Raw genomic sequence first — 17,984 nt, forward strand, 5'->3', positions numbered from 1 at the left:
ATACGATCCGAAGTCTGGAAGCTGAGGCTAGACACACTCGGATGGGAGGTAAGGCGTACGTTTTTTAACACTGAGGTTAATTAACCACCGGAACAATTTCCCAAGGGTCGCGGGGACTCTTCCTCCTTGGCAATGTTTAAATCAAGCTGGGCTGTTTTTCTAAAAGCTCTGCTCTGGGAATTATTTTGGGGCAATCATCTGGCCTGGGTCATCCAGGAAGTCAGACTGGATGATCACAAGGGACCTGTCTGGCCTTGGGATCTATGAACTGACACAGTGAGCTGGACTGTGAATTTCCCCAGCACTGAGTCAGGAGTCTGCCTGCTTCCCAAACAAGCTGGGAGTAGCATTTGCTCTGTAAAAGGCCCCCACCTCAGAGCACTGCCCTGCTGAGATTCTCTTACCGTAATCGCTTCCCTTTATCAACTGTTTTTGTCCGGTAAAGAACTCCGGCTTTTTCCAGGCTTTTGAACTGGAAGACAAAGACAAGACAGGTGAGGGTTTAAATCTGTCCCTCAACTGTTTCCCCGAGGGAAATTGGCTTTCACCCAGCTGATCTCCAGTGCTGTGGCCACAATTGAAGAGGGAGCAGCGCACCCTGGGCTGCCATCCCACCCAGGGACCCAGGCGTGAACAGAACCTGATGGGAAATGGGACCGAAGGGCAGAGCTAACGTCAGATCTGCAGACAGACCCAAAAGGGATAGCACAGGTGCATGCCCTGCCCATCGCCAGGAGGAGGTCATCCCGTCAGCAAAGCAAGCCCAGCCCCCGAGCCATCCCCAGGTTGTTATTCAGAGGGGAAGGGAGTCTCTGGATTGCCCAGGCCAGCCCACGCAGCCGTGCTGCGTACAGACACCACCCGGTGCAGGGCTGCCTCGCCCGGCCAGCTCAATTTCCTCCATACCAGGAATAGTCACAGCAAATAAGAGAGCGAAAGCTTGGCAGAGCCGCCCTTGCCATCTCCTCACCTTCTCCTCTTTCTGTATGAGGATCGCCGGCAAGTTGTTGGGCCAGCTGGCAAAGGGGCTGCTGTCCTGGCTGGACCAGCTGCTCGCTCTTTGGTGACCGCCTGGGACAGGGACCTAAATTGGATGCCAGCTAGTTACACACCAGTGCCCAGAGCCCCAGCCAGCAAAGCCCCATGTGCTGGGAGCTGTACTCACAGAGCAAGGGGCAGCAGAGAACTTCGGCTGAACAGACTCAGTTGGGCAGAGGAACAGAAGCTGCCAAGGGGCAGCGATTCAGACATGGTCCCCCAGCAAGTCAGAGCTGGGAACGGAGCCCATGTCTGCCCGGCACCAGGCCAGCGCCCTGCCCGCAGAACCACGTTGTCCTCCACTTTCCTGCCCACTTCTCTGCTCCCTCTGGAGCGAATCGCCCTCTGCTGAACGTGGGAGCTGGCAAAGCGGACCCACCCTGTCTGACCCCCCGTCTTTGTTCCACAGCTTTAAACATATCCATCGCTGGGGCGGGCTCCAGGCCCACATTACGAGCAGTGCTAGAAGGGGGACCAGGCCCCTTCCTGGGCTAGAGAATGCCAGTGTTTGCAGGGGGGTCCTGTCACCCCCAGGAGCAGGGGCCGGCCCCACCTCAAACCTCGGGCTGCCTTAGCTTGCCAGCCTTTTCGTAGGCCCCGTCGCTGCAGGTACGTGGCTGCAATCACACAGCACAGACCCGCCGCCTGGGGCGACATGGCAGCGACCCCGGCTGGGAACCCATGGTTAGGCAGAGCCCTAGAGGAGGTGTTCTTGGGGGCAGGGCCCGCCTTTTGGGGCATGCACGTAAAGCACCCAGCACAGGGGGCCCCAGGCCGCTGGACGCCACCACAGTTGCTCTGGCTCCGTCAGGAGATCTGGCCTTGCCGCAGGAAGCCGGGCTGTGCGGTGCTGGACAGACAGCTGGACAGTCAGAACGGTCCCTTCCGGCCTCGAACCCACGAACACCCGTCTGGCACCGAAGACAGGCTCAGCGCCGGCCTCCCTCCTGGATCACCCTCTGGCGCCAGCCCGCACACCCTCCTCCCTCCAGCTCCTGGCCTGCACCCCACCCACCACTGGGCGGGTGGGGGAATTTATACCCTCCCATCTCCTCCATCCCCGCCCGGCTCCCCCGGCCCCGACACCGTGCCCCCCAGCTGCCTGTAAGCCTGACGGTCTCCCCCTCTCCTTCACATGCTACTGCCTCCAGCTTGGCCCCCCTCCCCGCGGGCGACGCTTTCACCTCATTGCTTGTGGGTTTCCAGTTGTGCCTAGAGCCCCCTCCAGAGACCAGGAGCCCAAAGCACCAGCTCCCCTTCTCCCCACTCCAAGCCCTCAGCCTTCTCCTCGCCCAGCCCGCCTGCCCCCCGAGCTCTGGGTCTCCTGAGCGTCAGCCCTTTAATGCTGGGAACTCCCCAGCTGTCGCCCTCCCCAGGCTCTGACACCCCTTCACTCCCACTCAGCCTGTCCTCTCATTCCCCTCCCTGCCACCAGCCGGGCTCCCCCGGCACCCCCTCCCTTCGCTCCTGCCCCCCCGCTGCAGCTCGCCTCTGGGGCGATCCAGCACTCGGGTGGATGGCGCCCGCCCTCCCACCTTCCTTGGGGAACAGCGCCCTGCCCCGCAGGGACGCCCACACCCTTCCCTTCTCAGCCTCTCGGGGCTCTCTCCTCAGCCCAGGGGCTTGGCATCTCAGAAGGGGCACACACCCATCCTCCCCTTTCCCCCGGGGCACTGCCCTCCCCTTCCCCCACCCTCCAGTCAGAGCTGCCACCCCCCTTCCACTTCCCCCCCAACTTCTCCCCGGGACCCTTCCCCCCCCTTTATTTTCTCTCCTGTCGTCAGGCTCCATTTCCTCCTCCCTTCAAACACCATCTGTCTTGCCCGGCCCTCGCCCCCTCTCCAACGACTCCAGGCCCTTCCCCCCAGCTGCTGGCCGGGGCCGCGCTCCGTACCGTGTCTGAGGCGTAACGGTCGGGGTAGAACGCCTGCCCCTCGGGGTTGTTCTGGCTGCACCAGCCCAGAGAGGGGCCCAGCTCCGCCGAGTGCCTCGGGGATCTCTCCGGCAGAAGGAAAGGGTAGGACTCGATCGGGGAATAGTCCTCCTCCGGGTAATCGTCCAGCTCATCAGGAGACAGGTCCGGATAGTCCGTTTCTGGAGTTGGAGGCTGAAAAGGTGAGAGGGGTCAGCTCCGCACACACCTCCGCCTCCCCAGATCCCCCCTCGCAGAGAGGAAAGGACCTAGCAGGAATCTCCTGTGGTTCCCTGGATCCCGGAGATCCCCAAGGGTGAGAAAGGGTCTCCCTGGGTCATTCCCCAGTCTGCCGCCAAGGATCCGCCCTGCCTGGTTTGCTTTGTTCAGTCCTGCAGCTCCCCAAACCCACCCCCCACCTCCTAGAGCGGCAGGCCGGGCTCCCCCTTGTGCCCCGCCTCCAGGGCCGGCCGGCTTTTATCACGTTCTTGCTCACCCTCTGGTCCATGGTTCTGTACTGTGCCATTGCAGGCTGCATCTCCTGGGAGCCGGGCTCGTCCGCAGCTGGGGGTGGGTCCCACGACGTCTCGCCTGTTACCGAATTATAGAAAAACACCTGGCCGCTGGCGTCATCCACGTACTGGTCCCATTCCGCCACCGCGGGGCTGAGGGCAACCAACGGCGAGCGGGAGGGAGCCGGACTCACTCCATCCTCTGGGTGCTCAAACGGGGAATCCCAGGTGGTCTCGCCGGTCACGGGGTTGTAGTAGAACAGCTGCCCACTTTGCGTGTCCGTGTGGCTCTCCCAGTCCGCGAGGGCGCTGCTAGGGCAGGGCTCCGGCAGGGAGGGGACAGTGGCTGCTGCTTGCTGCAGGAGCTCCTGTACGTTCACGTACACCGGGGCAGGGGTCTCCTCCTCCTTACAGGCCTAGAGAGAGATCGGGACCACAGTCAGCAAGGCAGCCGAAAGCATCAGGCAGCACCGTGCAGCAGGTGACAAACGGGGTCTGGGGAGGGATGGCGAGACCGTGCCGGTCACACCGTCAGAAACGTGCCGGCCACGAGTCTGGGTGGCGAGACCAGCCGACAGAGCCAGTACTTCTGGGAAATCAGGGAGGGGTCTGCCCAGCAGAGGGACATTGCTGCATGATCAGGCCAGGCTCCCTCCCAGAGCTGCTGACCTCATGTGTTCCAAAGCCATGAGGCAGGCTCCAAGAGCCAGGAGTTTTTCGTGTGTGTGTGTGTGTGTGTGTGTGTGTGTGTGTGTGTGTGTGTGTGTGTGTGTGTGTGTGTGTGTGTGTGTGTGTGTGTGTGTGTGTGTGTGTGTGTGTGTGAGTGAGAGAGTGAGAGAGTGAGAGTGAGAGATTGTCCAGTTTTCCTCTGCCACCGCGAGGGCTAGAAACTCACTTTGATGTCAACGGAAGCAGAGAGTCTCACTTGACTCCAGGAGCTAGGGCTTGAAGAACACAAACTATCACCAGAGTCAGGATGGAACCATAACCACTGGCAACTCTGCCTCCCAACCTTGGGCTCCACCTACTGTCAACAGCCCCGTCCTTGCCTCTGTAACACATCCCATGGGGTCACGCCCAACACCCGAGGGCCTTTGCTTCGTTTGGCCGACTGCTCCCCTTAACACGGACGCTATGTTTGCTGGGAACATCCTTTGTACATATTTGGGGACCAAATACTGACGCTACAGAAGGAACATCGATAAAGTCACTAGAGAGACAGCTGGCCCTACATACGTTATTGTGAACATACAGGAGGAAAAACCACGCAGTGTTTGCATCAGAGATCTAAAACCAGTGGTGTGCTATAACGATCGTGGATTGCACATAATAAAAAACAGCACCTGCTCCTATAATTGGACTGTATTCATATGCACAAAAGGGGAAGGTCTGAAGAGGAAGGAGGGCCCAGGGGTTAGAGCTCTCCGTATAATTCTGTCCCCTGCCACAGACTGCATGATCTTGGGCGAGTCACATGGGCTACAGCTCCACTACAGAGTTTACAGTAGTGCGGAGGAGCTCTAAGCCAACGGCAGAGATCCACCCCCTACGAGCGGGGCTAGAAGCTCTCCTGCCAACATACCGCTGTCTGCACTGGCACTGGGGTGGATGTAACTTACGTCGCTCAGGAGGTGGCTTATTCACAGCCGAGTGACATAAGTGGTAGTGTAGACATAACCTTCTCTCTCTGGGCCCCAGCTCCCATCTGCACATCTGCCTCGCCATGCAGGGGGTGTGATGAGGTACTCCGATAATACAGCAAAGGATCCCATACAACCGGCAGAGGCAGTGCGGGCATCCTTTTGTGTATGCCCAGGTTTTACCGAATTGATTTAAAACCAACCAACCAATCCACACAATTGTAGTTAAACCAGGGTAACTTTGAGGCCAAGAGGCCTCAAAACCAGTTATTTAGAGAACTGGATGTAATCACCCAAATTTGGACGTTTTGGCCCAATTTAATGGAACGTGAACACTGTCCAATTACCTCTGGAAAGTCAGGGAAGTCACAAACTCAGCATATTAAAAAAAAAAAAAAAATGAAGTTGATAAATTGACCAAGCTTTTTAAAATCCAGTTTCTGATAAAGTCCCATTGAAATTGCAGGAATTTTAATTTTTTTTAACAACCTCCCCCTCCCCCCTGAAAAAAACCGCTTTTCCCCGCCACTCTCCTGTTGATGTTTCTAAACGTCTTCTGAGCAAGGGAGGATTGGCTAATTGACTGTACCAGGAAACTAACTGGCTCAAGGTAAAGTGCCATCACATGCCTAAAGGAAATGAGCCGATAAGACACAAACAGCTGGTTTTTCCCCCCTTTGATCTCTGCAGTTCTGTGCTATAATGGGTACAAAGTTTTCACACACAAACACACAGTTGTTGTGATCGCCCCGCAGCGGCACACACCCGTGTCCCCAGTACACACCCTGATCGCACACCCACGCTATAAAGATGACATTGGCTTTTCTCAAGGCCATTATGGTTCATGCAGCAGCAAACCCGTGAGCCGCCCATGCCGGGCCCGGCTGATCTCAGGAAGGGTGTTTAGGTTACAAACGTCTGCCTGCGCTGAGCCGATTAGGGCAACAGGTCCCGAGTCACTTTCTCCTCTACTCCCAGCTCTTCCCCTTCGTACGGCAGCAGCACCCGACGGCCCCCACCAGGATCAAGGCCCCGTTGTGAGAGGGAGAGACAGTCCCTGCCCCAGGCAGAACTTCACTCTGACACCCTCCCCCCCCCTGGTGCCGGAAGCTTTGGCCCCCCACTTCTGAGAGCCTGAGCTCAGCCGGGGCACAGCAAGGAGGGACTTCTGGGGGTCCAGGCGCCCCCCTTGGCCCCTGATTGGAGTTGGGGGGGTGTAATGGTGTTGCCCCTTCCCTTGGCCAGACCCTTCATTTCCCCCATGATGAGGGGCAGCTGGGCCAAACTGGAGTGGTCCCGCGACCCCATGCGCCACGGGTGACACCCGCCACTCAGATGTGGCCGGGTCGCCCCTCTGTCGTGAGATGGGGGGGCCTGGCCAAGGGAAGGGGCAACACCGTTACACCCCCCAACTCCAGCCAGGGGCCAAGGGGGGCGTCTGGACCCCCGGCACCCGCTCCTTGCTGTGCCCCTGCTGAGCTCAGGCTCTCAAAAGTGAGGGCCAAAGATTCCGGCACCGGGGGGGGGGGGGGAAGGTTTGGGGTTTGGGGGGGGTGTGGGTCAGAGTGAAATTTGCCTAGGGCGGCAGATTGGCCTGGCCCAGCCCAGCAAACGGGGACCCTGCTGCAGTCCTTCAGGTGCCGCTGCCAACGTCACCAGTCAAGCATTCAACACAAAACAAGAAAAACCAACCCAGCCCTCCAACAACCTGCGCCCCACGGCAGCTGCCTGCTGGGCCTCTAGGCCGAGCAGCCCCCCAGCAGACAGCCTCCATCAAAGGTCTCCATAGCAACCGCTGGGCTGCTTCCCCAGCCCCTCGCCTCCCTGGGGCAGTCTGTATCTTGGGCTGACTTGGCCTGGTTGAAACTCACTATTTTATGCCCAGGATAATACTCCCCCCCAGCCCCCACCTGCCCCTTGCCACACGCCCCCCGCTAGCGCTGCCTGCTATCTTTACCAACATGCTGGCTACTTCCTCTTCCTTTCCCAATCGGCGGGGGAGATAAACGAAGCCCAGGTTCAGCGTCAGGCTCTGCGGCGATTCACTGACCCCTCTGCAACCCCGCACGCTCCCTAGCCCCGTCACCCGTTGTCGCAGCCCGATAGCACACTCCCCCGGGCTGCGGCTGCTGCCCCAGCCGCGCCAAGACACAATTACCAGCTGAATTCGATTCCCCGAGCCCCGATCGAAGGAGCAACCGGAGCCCACCCCAGGACACCGCGACCGTGCCCGGCGCCTCGCAGGACGCCCGCTAAGATCTACCCTTCCGCACCTGGGACGAGCTGAACAGACGCCAGCCCCGGCTCCGAGATCGGCGCCGTGCTTTCGGGGCCTGGCCCTCCATCTTCCAGCCCCCGGGAGCAGGCCGAGGGGCGAGTGCGGCGCTCTGGCGGGCAGGTGCTGCCCCGCGGCCGAGCAAAGGGAACCGACCCTCAGCAAGAGGCCAGTCAAGAGCAGAGCGAGGCTGCCACAAACCAGAAAACAAGAACTTGCCCTGTTATGGGCCTGAGCCTTTCACACGTTTCCTGTTGGGGTTTGCGGGGCGGAAGGGTTGCCGTGGTGACAAAAAATTTCAAGTTAAGCCTACTTCGTTATTTTGTTGACATTTTAGGTTTTCTCGTGACCCGAGGGCGGCATTTACGCCTCTCCGAGCGGCTCTCTGGTGGCGAAAATCAGAGCAGTGACTTCTGGGAGCATCGGATGCACAGAGAGGGCGGCGGATCGAGGGGGAAGGGTCAAAACTGAACCCGCCTTGAAAGGTTTGCGTTTGGAAAGATTCCCTCCCGAGCCGGAAAAGTCTCTTGTCTGTGGAGAGGACTGTTAAACTCCCGCCTCCCGGGGTGGGGGGAAATAGGGACTGGCAAAGAAGATAGCAAATATTAAGGACTGAAAAATGCTGTAACGCACTTGGCTCAGCTGCAGGGAAAGGATGGAGCCAGCGGAAGGCGGCGTGACCCCTCTTGGCATCCAGCCTGCAGAGGGCGCGATCACGGGGAGATCAGAGACATCAGCGGTGGCAGGGAGCTGGGGGCAGGCGAGGAAGCAGCAGGTCTGGAGGCGGCTGCAGCTGCGACAGCCTGGATGGGACCCCGGGAGATCACAGACCAAAGAGCCAGCGGCCATGGGATGGCCGGGTGCGTGTTCCTAGCAGCCCTCCCAAAGGACTCCTCCATCACCCGGAGTGTGCAAGTGGTCACGGGAACCCCCCAGGACGCCCGGTCCCCGTTCTCGGTGCACCCAGCACGCTACCTGACCTTACCCGGGGACTGGGCCCAAGCTGGGTTACACCATGGGGTGTTCAAGTTCCCATCGGAAATTCAGCCTGCGCGTTCGCTGAGCGTGTATCACACTAGTGTGGCGATTTGCTCGCTGCCCTTCGTTAAATAAAGAAAACTACCATCTCCTTGGGTGGAGCCAGGCGTGAGTTCACACCAGCTCTCTGACTTACCGGGCAGCGACAACAGGCTTAAAACACTGCACAAGTTCTCAAAAACCAGTGAAGAACTCACCCTTAGATGTTCAGAAAACAATGTGTCCCTGGGCCTAGCGACGGCTCAACACCCCAAGAGCACATCTACTCCAGAGTAAAACACGGGCAGAACCTCAACCACTGCAGCAACGTCTACCTGAGGCTGCAGACAGGGGATGGCGGAGGGGGGACAACAAATTCCCATTAGAATTTAGGCAAATCTGTAGCTTCTCCTTCCCACAAACTGGAGGGTGTGTAGGGAAATTAAAGGGGTGGGGGGAGAAGTATGATGTGACTGGAAGTTTTCACATTTGCAGAACTTTCCTAGGCCCTGTCTCGGCAAAGCACCTAAACACGCATGTAATGTTAAGCATGGGAATATCCTCATTAAATTGGGTAGGACTCTCATGCTTCAAATTAGCCCTGTGCTCCAGGGCCGGGCTGAATCCAGGCCACAATCTTTTTTGGATTAGTCCCTTCACCAAACCACTTGGCTTCGAAATGGAAAGTATCTTTTATCCGTTTGCCCTCAAAGAGAGCTGACAGCCAAGATCTATTTTTAAAAGGTTTGGCGTGGTCTTGCAGTTGTTTTATAGGTTTTGCTCCCCGCAGTTTATGGGGAAACACAGCTAATAAAGCACGCAAGGTCCTCGGGGCCAGAGCAGCTAGTTACACGGGCCACTCCAGAGTTTCAGACCAAAAGTGCAGGGTTTATTTTGTTAGCAATTACGGAAGCAGATCTCATAGTTCCTGTGTTGTCTCAACTTACACACACACCCACAGCGGTGCTGACAGCTAGGATCAGTGTGAAAGGCAAATTCATCTAAGCAGCAAAGACAGAGAAAACAGATCTAGAGCATCTGTAAACTAAACAACAGCCTCACGGCAAGAGAGGGTTTCACCACAATATTCTAAGGAGAAACCCAGACAGAACTGACTCAGTTCTCAAGACATTAGCACGTGAAAGTTGATCTCACGCTTGCAAACAAGCCAGTCTCTCATTCTGCAGCTTCTCCAGAATCGCTACAAAGAGGCATCTTGAATGGCAGATAGAAATCATTCCATTCCCAGAGGACACATTGCATTGAGACTACAAAGACGTTAAACAAAGACGGGGTGTATTATAAACAAACATCTATGTTAAAGTTGCAGTTGATTGCTCAAAAGGCAGGAAAAGCCAGCGTTCAGGGTGCCCATGCAACCTTGATTTGGGCCCATATGCAGCATGACACAGTTCTCAATCACATCCTGTCATTTTCCCCACAGGACCTTGGCCTCATTCAGTGCCCAGTGGATTAGGCAGCAGTTCATTATTACTTCTTAACCTCCTCATTCAATACACGGCCCCAGACCTTGTTTCCTGCACACCCTCTAAACGCTGCACCAAATACAGAATTATTCATTTTCTCACAGGCTTCTCCATAGCGCTCATGGCTGCAAGAATGGAGAACTGCACAACCAGTACAGCATTTACCACAGCAACCCAGAGAGTGTTACCCCCATTTTACAGATGGGGTAGACTGAGACACAAGGAGATTAAGGCCAACATTTGAAAATACATCCAGGAACTACAGGGGCCTCCATTCCTGGAGACCTAAGGAGCACCACCAAGGGCCTGTTTTTCCAGAGGCATGGAGCACGCACGGCTCCCACTGATTTCAGCTACAGCTGGAAGCACTCAGCACGGCAGCAAACGAGGCCCAGCTGGGTACGAGGCACACACAACAGTGCAGGTTCCCCCAAGAGCCCAGCAGGATGGGCACCAAGCTCTTAGAACAAGCTCGTCCTACCTGGTTCAATGGGCTGGGTCTGAAGGGAAGCAGGAAAAGTGACCCAGGATAACTGCTGTTCTCTCCAGGCACCTTCTCCTGGGTCATTGCCTGGCTTTTCATTCAGCAGGGCAACAGCCGCCTGACCAATTAGCTGGAGCCCTTTGTGCTCCCGCCACAACACCCCGCGCTCCCCGCCAAACCTTCCCCTGCTTCCACGTGCCCTGTGTCTGCCCCTATAAAACAGTCACCCAGAAAGGAGGGAGAAGAACAAGGCTGCCCCAATGGGCCCTCACCTGTGGGGAGACAGCTGCCAGCGGGAGCCTGGTGCAGGCCATGGGGGGGCCTTTATTCCCAGCCTGCCTGGGCTTGACAACGAGCTCTCCCGAGGCTGGCCAGGAAAGGCAGCTCCAGCCCCGGTGGCCATTTTAGAAGACTGATCCTTTGGCTGGGGCATGATGGATTGTGGGGCCCTTTATAAACTGGCCCCACGGTGAAGGGAAAGTTGCAGCCTGACCGAGAGGTTCCCAGGGGCAGCAGGGAAACTTGCAGCTCCAGGGAAAGAGGGGAACAAGTGCCCCACGTTGCAGGGCAAGGCAAGGCAGCTGCTCCCAGGGCTGATGGGGAGGGGCAGAGCTCAGAGCACGCTCTGTGGGGAGGCAGCAAGGAGGGAAGGATGCTGCAGGAAAAAAGGTCGGTGGCGATGGCTGCTGCTGCTCCCCCTCCCAGCGCCCTAGGAGCCGCTCCTGGCAGCCCTTGTCGAGGCGTGAAGGCAGTGGAGAGCGGAGGTCTGAAAGGAGCGGACGAGGAAAGCGCCAGAGGCGAGATGGCTGGGCTCCTGGGGAGATGGGTGAGAGGAGATGGGGTGCAATGGAGGAGGAAGGATGGCCCAGTGGTCAGGGCCCTGGCCCAGGACTTGAGAGACCTGGGGCTAATTCCCTGCTCTGCTACAGGCTCCCTGGAGGACTTTGGGGGAGTCACTTAGCCTGTGTGGGCCTCCATCCCCTTCTGTGCCGGGGGGATACCAGCCCAGCCCTGCTGCTGAGGGGGGCGCGAGGCGACAGCTGTGCAAACGGAGAGCTGCTCTGATATTACAGTGACAGGGGCCAGAGAAGCACCCTGGATGAAAAGGAACAAACTATGTTAGGCCACCGAGCAGCTGCAGCCAGGGTACGTGCGGGGGTGGGCAAAGGGTCTGGCTAACGGAAGGGGCGAGCGTCTCACGGCCCCGGGGGGGGGGGCAGCAAGGGGAGAGGCAAACGCAAGAGTGTGCAGGCTGGTGGGGCTGGAAGGCGGGAGAAGGCAGGGGGATGTGTTGTGACTCGCTGGCCCCCAGCCGGCGGGAGGGGGGAGGAACGCAGCTGGGAGGGGAAGGAAGAGCCTGCCCGCAGGTGAGACGGGCAAGGAATAGCCATGCCGGGCGGGCAGAATTGAACCCACCCACACTGCCAAGGAGGGAGAGGGATCAACAGCAGCTGCGCAGAGGTGAAAGCTTTGGGCTTCCCTGAGAGCTGGCTCTGGATGGGCCCAGGCGAAGGCAGAATTGCTCAGTCTGGGCCTAGGGGCCGGGGGAGGCCAAGGCACCTACAAGAGCACCCTGCCGCGGGCAGCAAGAGCCACGCCCGAGGGGCAGTGAAGACACCAGCCCTGGAGACGCTGGGTGCTTCAGCTCCGGGGCTCCCCGAGCCCAGCAAAGCGACCTGGCCCGCGGCCTGCTTTGCAGGCGGGAGCTGGAGCCCAAGTGGCCGCGTGGGGAGAAGGAAATGGGGCACAGGCCTTAGGCAAACGCCCCGGTTGGCATGACCCCACTCCAGAGCTGCTGGCCTCTCGCTGCCACCGCCACCGAGCCCTGCAGGACCAAGGGGAAGGGGCTCCCCTTCCCCTGCCATCACTGCTGCCCCAGACCAGGGGAGTCTGAGGCTCTCTTCCCACTCAGGATGCTGCTCCACCTGGCCCCAGGAGAAATGGGGCTTCCAGGTCCCCCCCTTCCCTGCAGCCGGTGCTGCTTCTCCTGGCAGGGTGGCTCTGGGGCTACCCTTCCTCCTCAAATGGCCGATGCCCCGCTCCCCCAGTCCCTGGGGCTGCTACCAAGCCCCCCTCCATGGGATTATGGGCGTGGGTCTCTCTCCAACCCCCCTTTTCTGGCAGTGGCCATGGCAGGGGTTCCCCCGCCGGGTCTGTGTCATCTCTCAACTCCACGGCTATCCTCCGCCCCAATGCTGTGTTCACCTGGCGTTCAGATGAGCCTCAAACCCCTAAGGGAGCACATGCAATAAATAAGAGGGTGCCGATCCCACCGGTGGCTACTTGACACAAAAAATGTGGCTGGAGAGGGTCCCTGACCCGGCCCTAACTCTGACCCCTGGCAGCAGCCAGAGCCTCAAAGAAACCAGAGATCCTGCTCCAGCCACCACACAGGATCCGGCCACACAAACACATCTGCGGGCTTCTCTCTTAACTCTCCTGAGCCGGTGTGATGGCAGGAGAAGCCCGTTTTCAGGTGGGCTTCCAGCCTAGAGGTCTGGCTGTTGGACTGAGCCGTGGCATTGCGAATGCCTTGGGGTTTGAATTTTTTTTTTTTTTTAAGAGAACAACAGCATCCTTCTGAGGGTATTTTGCTGGGAGGGCATCCGAGCGCAGGGCGTGGGGAGACAGAATCGGACGGAGCTCGATGCAGACTGCTGCGCACTTCAAAATCTGGGCAATACATGGGAACAGGTGTGCGTACAATGGCAACGTCAAGAGAGACATTCTTACACCTAAAAATATTCCTGTGTCCCTGTATTCTTGGGAAACCTGCTTTGAATACTGAGTTCCTGCATCTGTTCTGTGAAGGGGCTGCTTCTTCGTTAGGGACTTTTCCAGAGGTTGTTCAGGGATTCAGTGACAAAGTTACTGTTTCGGTAATAGAAGCATTAGGAAAATCACACCCTAGGTGAGTGAAGAGAATATTTTGACCCTAGGTGCTCTGCCGCTTTCTGGGCAAATTCTATCTTGGATGAGCCGTGGGATGCGACGTTCCCAGGTGAGAGGTCTGATTTTGTGAAGTCACAGGGACTGGGATGATACAATGAGGTTTAGCTGGGGAGTCACGGCTGGTAGGAGAGCACATCACCTTCTCACTTGCATGCGCCGGTGTGCACAGCGCTGTACATGTTTGCATCTACCCCATCAGTGCTTCCCAAATGTGGTTCCCAGCTCCTCTCTGTGCCCGGGGGCAGGGACAGAGGAGACAGTCCCACAGAGAGACATCTACACTCAAGGAAGGCTGGGAACAAACTCTCCCATTGTCTTCCCAACCAATTCACCTCTAACCGTGCTGAATGACCTCTGAGCTGGTGGGGAGAGATTCCAGCCCCAGCGGAGGTGCTGGTGATCAAAGCTGCTGTACCTGGACACGGCTGGCTGACAGGAACAGGGCTGTGCGGACATTTTTTGCCCCCCCTCCTCCTCCAAGGCTGCAGAGAAGCTGGGAAAGGAGAAGGCTCTGCCCTTAATGCCACTGGGTTGTGACAAATGGGCAAATGAGTCATGAGCCGGCTGCACACACCCTGCCTGGGCCAATGCAGATGTGTGCGCCACTCTCGTCCCCTGGATCCCTAGCTGAAAGCCAGCAAGCCTGCCCCAGACAGCGGGCCTGTAAACCTTAGCAGTTTGCTGCATACTCACGGTGAGGCGACTGGGGCTGGCTGAAGCTCTGATCCCCCACCTGTGGGGCACGGGGGTGAAAGCAATCACCAGCCACTCCTCCCTCCTGCCTATGGTGTGTGTCTTTCCTTTGCTGGCACATCCTGGATCAGGTAAGACACATACCCTCATTTGCATAGGGAGGGGCTAGTCCTCCTTGGGTTTAACCCTTTTATTGCCCCACGCTGGTCAGGGGCGGAGGGAGGAGGATGCTCTGACTGATCACAAAGGATTCGCTTACTGAACCCAAGCACTTGGAGGGAGCCTGTGGTTCGAGGCGAGGGCTGTGCTGGAGGCCGGGGACGCCTGCTTGTAGGGCAGGGAGGCAGTTTAGCAAAATGCAGAGAGGCAGGGAACTCGGGTCTGTCTCATGCCCTGGGTGTGCAGAGTCCCTGCGTCTCTGCCCCTGCGGGCCGGGGGTCTCTTGTCAGCACCGCTGCAGCCACCCCAGGATTCTTTTGCCCGCTTGTCACAATCCCGTGGCATTGAGGGCAGAGCGTTCTCCTTTCCCAGCTTCTCTGCAGCCCTGGAAGAGGAGCGGGGGCAAGAAATGCCTGCACCTGCTAGCGGAGTTTGGGTCCGAAGCATCAGCAAGCAAAGCCTCTCTCCTCGCTTCACGCCCCCCTGCCCCGCGGACACACCCTGGCTGAGGTTTGCAGAAGTGAGGAGTGATTTGAGGCACATTAAAGGGTCCGACTGACTTCCACAGGCTGGAGTCTGGGCACCGGCTGCAAACAAGGGCCGCTAGGATGTCTCGGGTTGAAAACCCAAAACCTGAGGATCTTGGCCCTGGGACTTTGAATCCTGTTTCACGTTTCCTCACACGATGCCGGAACTCAGCTAGGCTCGAGCTCGTCTACACTGGATAAAAAGGTGCATCTCCAAGAGGTGTGTGCTAAGGCATGTGACTCTCCTCGTGCGGGCAAGGCGGGTGCAGCGGGAGCTGGGCGAGGGAAACCCGAACAGTCGGGGAGGGGTTACCTGGGCCAGATGACGCGGGTTAAAACTGCAGCTGGGTCTGTAGGGAACACGGGTTACTGTGGGGTGCAAACCCCTTTTCCCTAGTGAAGACAAGACATCCTGGTCGTTAACGTGTGTTAAACCATGATTGGACCTCCTCCAAACACGGGGGACCCGAGGCTGCAGGGTTATGGGGCCGTGGGGGCGGATCGTGGGGCCCGTCTGCTCCATGCCCCCTCACTTCCCAGGGGGAGGGCTGACTGAACTCAGCCTCAGCCCTGCCCCCCTCCAAGAAGTGAGGGGGCATTCCCAGCCCTCACACAGGCAGCATCTCACGGACCCACAGATGAGTTCCACAATAAGCCCTACATACAACAGCCCCACCCACGGCACGGTGCCTCCACGCAGAGAGATGCTCTGGGGCCTGTGCTCCATCCCCCACGCACCCTGCCCTGCCCTGTCCCCAGGGAACTGCTGTGGGTTTGGAGAGGCCGGGGGTAGGGAGTTCCTAGCCAAGGAGGGGCAGGACTTTGCCCCAGCTCCTGGCAGCTGGGAACTGACCCCCGCCCCCCGCTCAGCACTGCTGCGCAACTTCCCACAGCCCGGGGAAATCAGCTGCTCCTCAGGTGGCATCCAAGGAGCGGCCCTATTGCAAAGGTTAGCTTGGTCGGTCCTGAAACCCCTTCCTCGGCAAGCGCCCCGGGGCTCCCCAGGGGCTGGGGCCGCTCCCCTGCGCGGTGTTTTCTGCACTTGGCCCATCAGCGATGAAAGTCCAAAGCGCTGCCTCCGATGGGTCTCTGGACCCGGGGGCACGGGGACAGCGATGCTGGTTTTCGTGTCAACCAGGCCCTGCCTTCCTATTCCGGCGGGGGGCCGAGGAGCACCCGGCTCTTGCGGCCGCTGCTTCGTGCGGTGCAGACGGCTCTGGACGGAAGCTGGTGCGCTGATTCAGGGGGGCTGGCAGGGTCACGGCAGGCCCATCGCCTTGGCGGGGTGGGGCTCGGGTGAGCCATCTCTGGCATGCAGCACACACCACCTCCTCGTGCTATTTATAGCTGCGTGCGGCACACCCGGAGGGCTGGCTAAGCAGCAAAGCCTTGGCACCGGGTCCAGAGAGCAGCTGCGGGGGTGTCGTAGGGGGCAGGGCCCCAGCCCAGGAGTCAAGTGAGCTGGCTCCTGGCCCCGGATCTGCCACTGACCTTCTGGGTGACCTTGGGCAAGTCACCCCCTCCCCAACCCCCATTCCTCTTTCTCCTCCTGCTAATCTGCTCTAAGATTGTAAACTCTTGAGGGCAGGGACAGTCTCAATGCAGGTGTCTGGACAGTGCCCAGTGCCATGGAACACGGGCAGGGGCAGACTGGATCAGAGCCAAGGTCCAGCCAGCCCAGCGTCCTCTCTCGGACAGTGGCCAGCCCCAGCTGCTGCAAAGGAAGGTATAAGAACTCTGCAGTAGCAGCTATGGGACAATCTGCCCCCATGAACGGACTCATCCTGTTCCCTGCTGGGCAGAGCTTGATTTAAGCCCTGCAGCCGGCAGTTTGATCTCCCTCCCAGAATCTGGGGCTGTTCATTACGATAGCTCTGGATACCCTCATCCACAGGCACCTCCTGTCCACTGTTTTAATCTTGTTAAGTTCGTGTAGTCAGCGAGCTCATGTGGCAGTGAGTTCCACAGTCTAGTCACATGAGGACTAGTTTTGAATTTCCCACCTTCTCACTTCGTTGGCCATCCCCTGGTCCTTCTGCGTGAAAGAGAGAGAACAGACGCTCCCGCTCTCCCTTCTCTAGAACAGTCATTCTGTTTTAGACTTTTATCGTGTCCACGTCTCCTTTCAGAGGTGAACGAGGGGGCCTTATGGCCTGCGGTGCGCTTGGCTGAAGCGCCGGGGGGGGCTTGCTGCTGTTGCACACGTGCTAGCATTTGCTGGCATTTTCCAGGACCGCTGCTCTTAGCATATGCTGGGAGCATTGGCTGTGCAGCCTGGGGGCATCAGGGTGAGGAACCAAGTTCAGGACTCCAGCAGCTGGAACAAACCTGGGGGAGCCCATTCCTCTGAGAGTCACAGAAATGTCAGGCTTGCAGGAACCTCAAGGATCCCAGCAAGTGCGGCCCCCTGCGCTGAGGCAGGATCAAGTAAAGATAAACCGTCCCTGACAGGGGTTTGTCCAGCCGGTTCTTAGAAACCTCCAGTGACGGGGATCCCCCAACCTCCCCTGGAAGCCTGGTCCAGAGCTTAACTCCCCTTCGATCAGAAAGTTCTTCCTAATGTCTTACCTAAATCCCCCTTGCTGCAGATTAAGCCCATCACTTCCTGTCCTACCTCCAGTGGACGTGGAGGACAGTCGATCACCGTCCTCTTTACAACAGCCCTTCACACACTTGAAGACTGTGAGCACATCCCGCCTCGGTTGTCTTTTGTCAGGACAAAACATGCACCAGGTGTGGTAACCTTTCACCCTTCCTCCAAGGGTTCCTCTCCTCTGGGCTCTCTCAGATTTGTCCACCTCTTTCCTAAAGCCTGGGGCCCAGAGCTGGACCCCGGACCCTAGCCGAGGTCTCACCAGTGCCGAGCAGGGCAGGACAATGACCTCTGGGGTTCACACGACATTCCCGCGAATACACCCCAGAATGGTTCATTCGCCTTTCCTGCAGCTGCATCACGTTGCTGGCTCCTGTTCACTTTGTGATCATATAACCCCCTGATCCTTTTCAGCAGTACCAACACCCAGAGGTGACACGTGTGTGTGTGTGGGGGGAGGATTGGGGGGGTACCACCCCAGATTTGCTGCTTGGTTTGTACTGAGCATGTTGACTAACATTGCTGAAGCCGGCTGCCCTCACTCTGCCCCCCGGCTATTGGCGGGCATGGGTCATCTCTGCTGCCCCCCAGCTAGCTATTCTGGATTTTGTAACCCTGCCTGTGATTTTTCCTTCGTAAGTGCAGAACTTTGCACTTGTCTTTATCGAATTTCATCTTGTTCAATTTAGACCAAC

The 17,984-nt window shown here is 58.2% G+C and overlaps 1 protein-coding gene across 3 annotated transcripts in view; it reads right to left on the bottom strand.

Annotated features, from left to right (window-relative positions):
- Positions 1-17,984, bottom strand: part of ARHGAP27 (Rho GTPase activating protein 27) — a 56,505-nt gene that overhangs the window by 19,865 nt on the left and 18,656 nt on the right. The window contains exons 1-5 of one of the 3 annotated variants that reach the window (XM_067556280.1): positions 10,638-11,139; positions 3,447-3,878; positions 2,933-3,145; positions 971-1,084; positions 405-472 (exon numbers count right to left, since the gene is read on the bottom strand). In XM_067556280.1, the coding sequence (XP_067412381.1) occupies positions 405-472; positions 971-1,084; positions 2,933-3,145; positions 3,447-3,878; positions 10,638-10,679 (869 nt within the window). In that variant the 5' untranslated portion in view covers positions 10,680-11,139. Of the gene's footprint in view, positions 1-404; positions 473-970; positions 1,085-2,932; positions 3,146-3,446; positions 3,879-10,362; positions 10,478-10,637; positions 11,140-17,984 lie in introns of those variants that run through there. The other 2 variants (XM_067556279.1, XM_067556278.1) reach the window with 2 other exon arrangements.

This window comes from Emydura macquarii, unplaced genomic scaffold, assembly GCF_026122565.2.
Source record: "Emydura macquarii macquarii isolate MOO-44397 ecotype Brisbane River unplaced genomic scaffold, CSIRO-AGI_Emac_v2 contig_1692, whole genome shotgun sequence".
NCBI lineage: Eukaryota > Metazoa > Chordata > Testudines > Chelidae > Emydura > Emydura macquarii.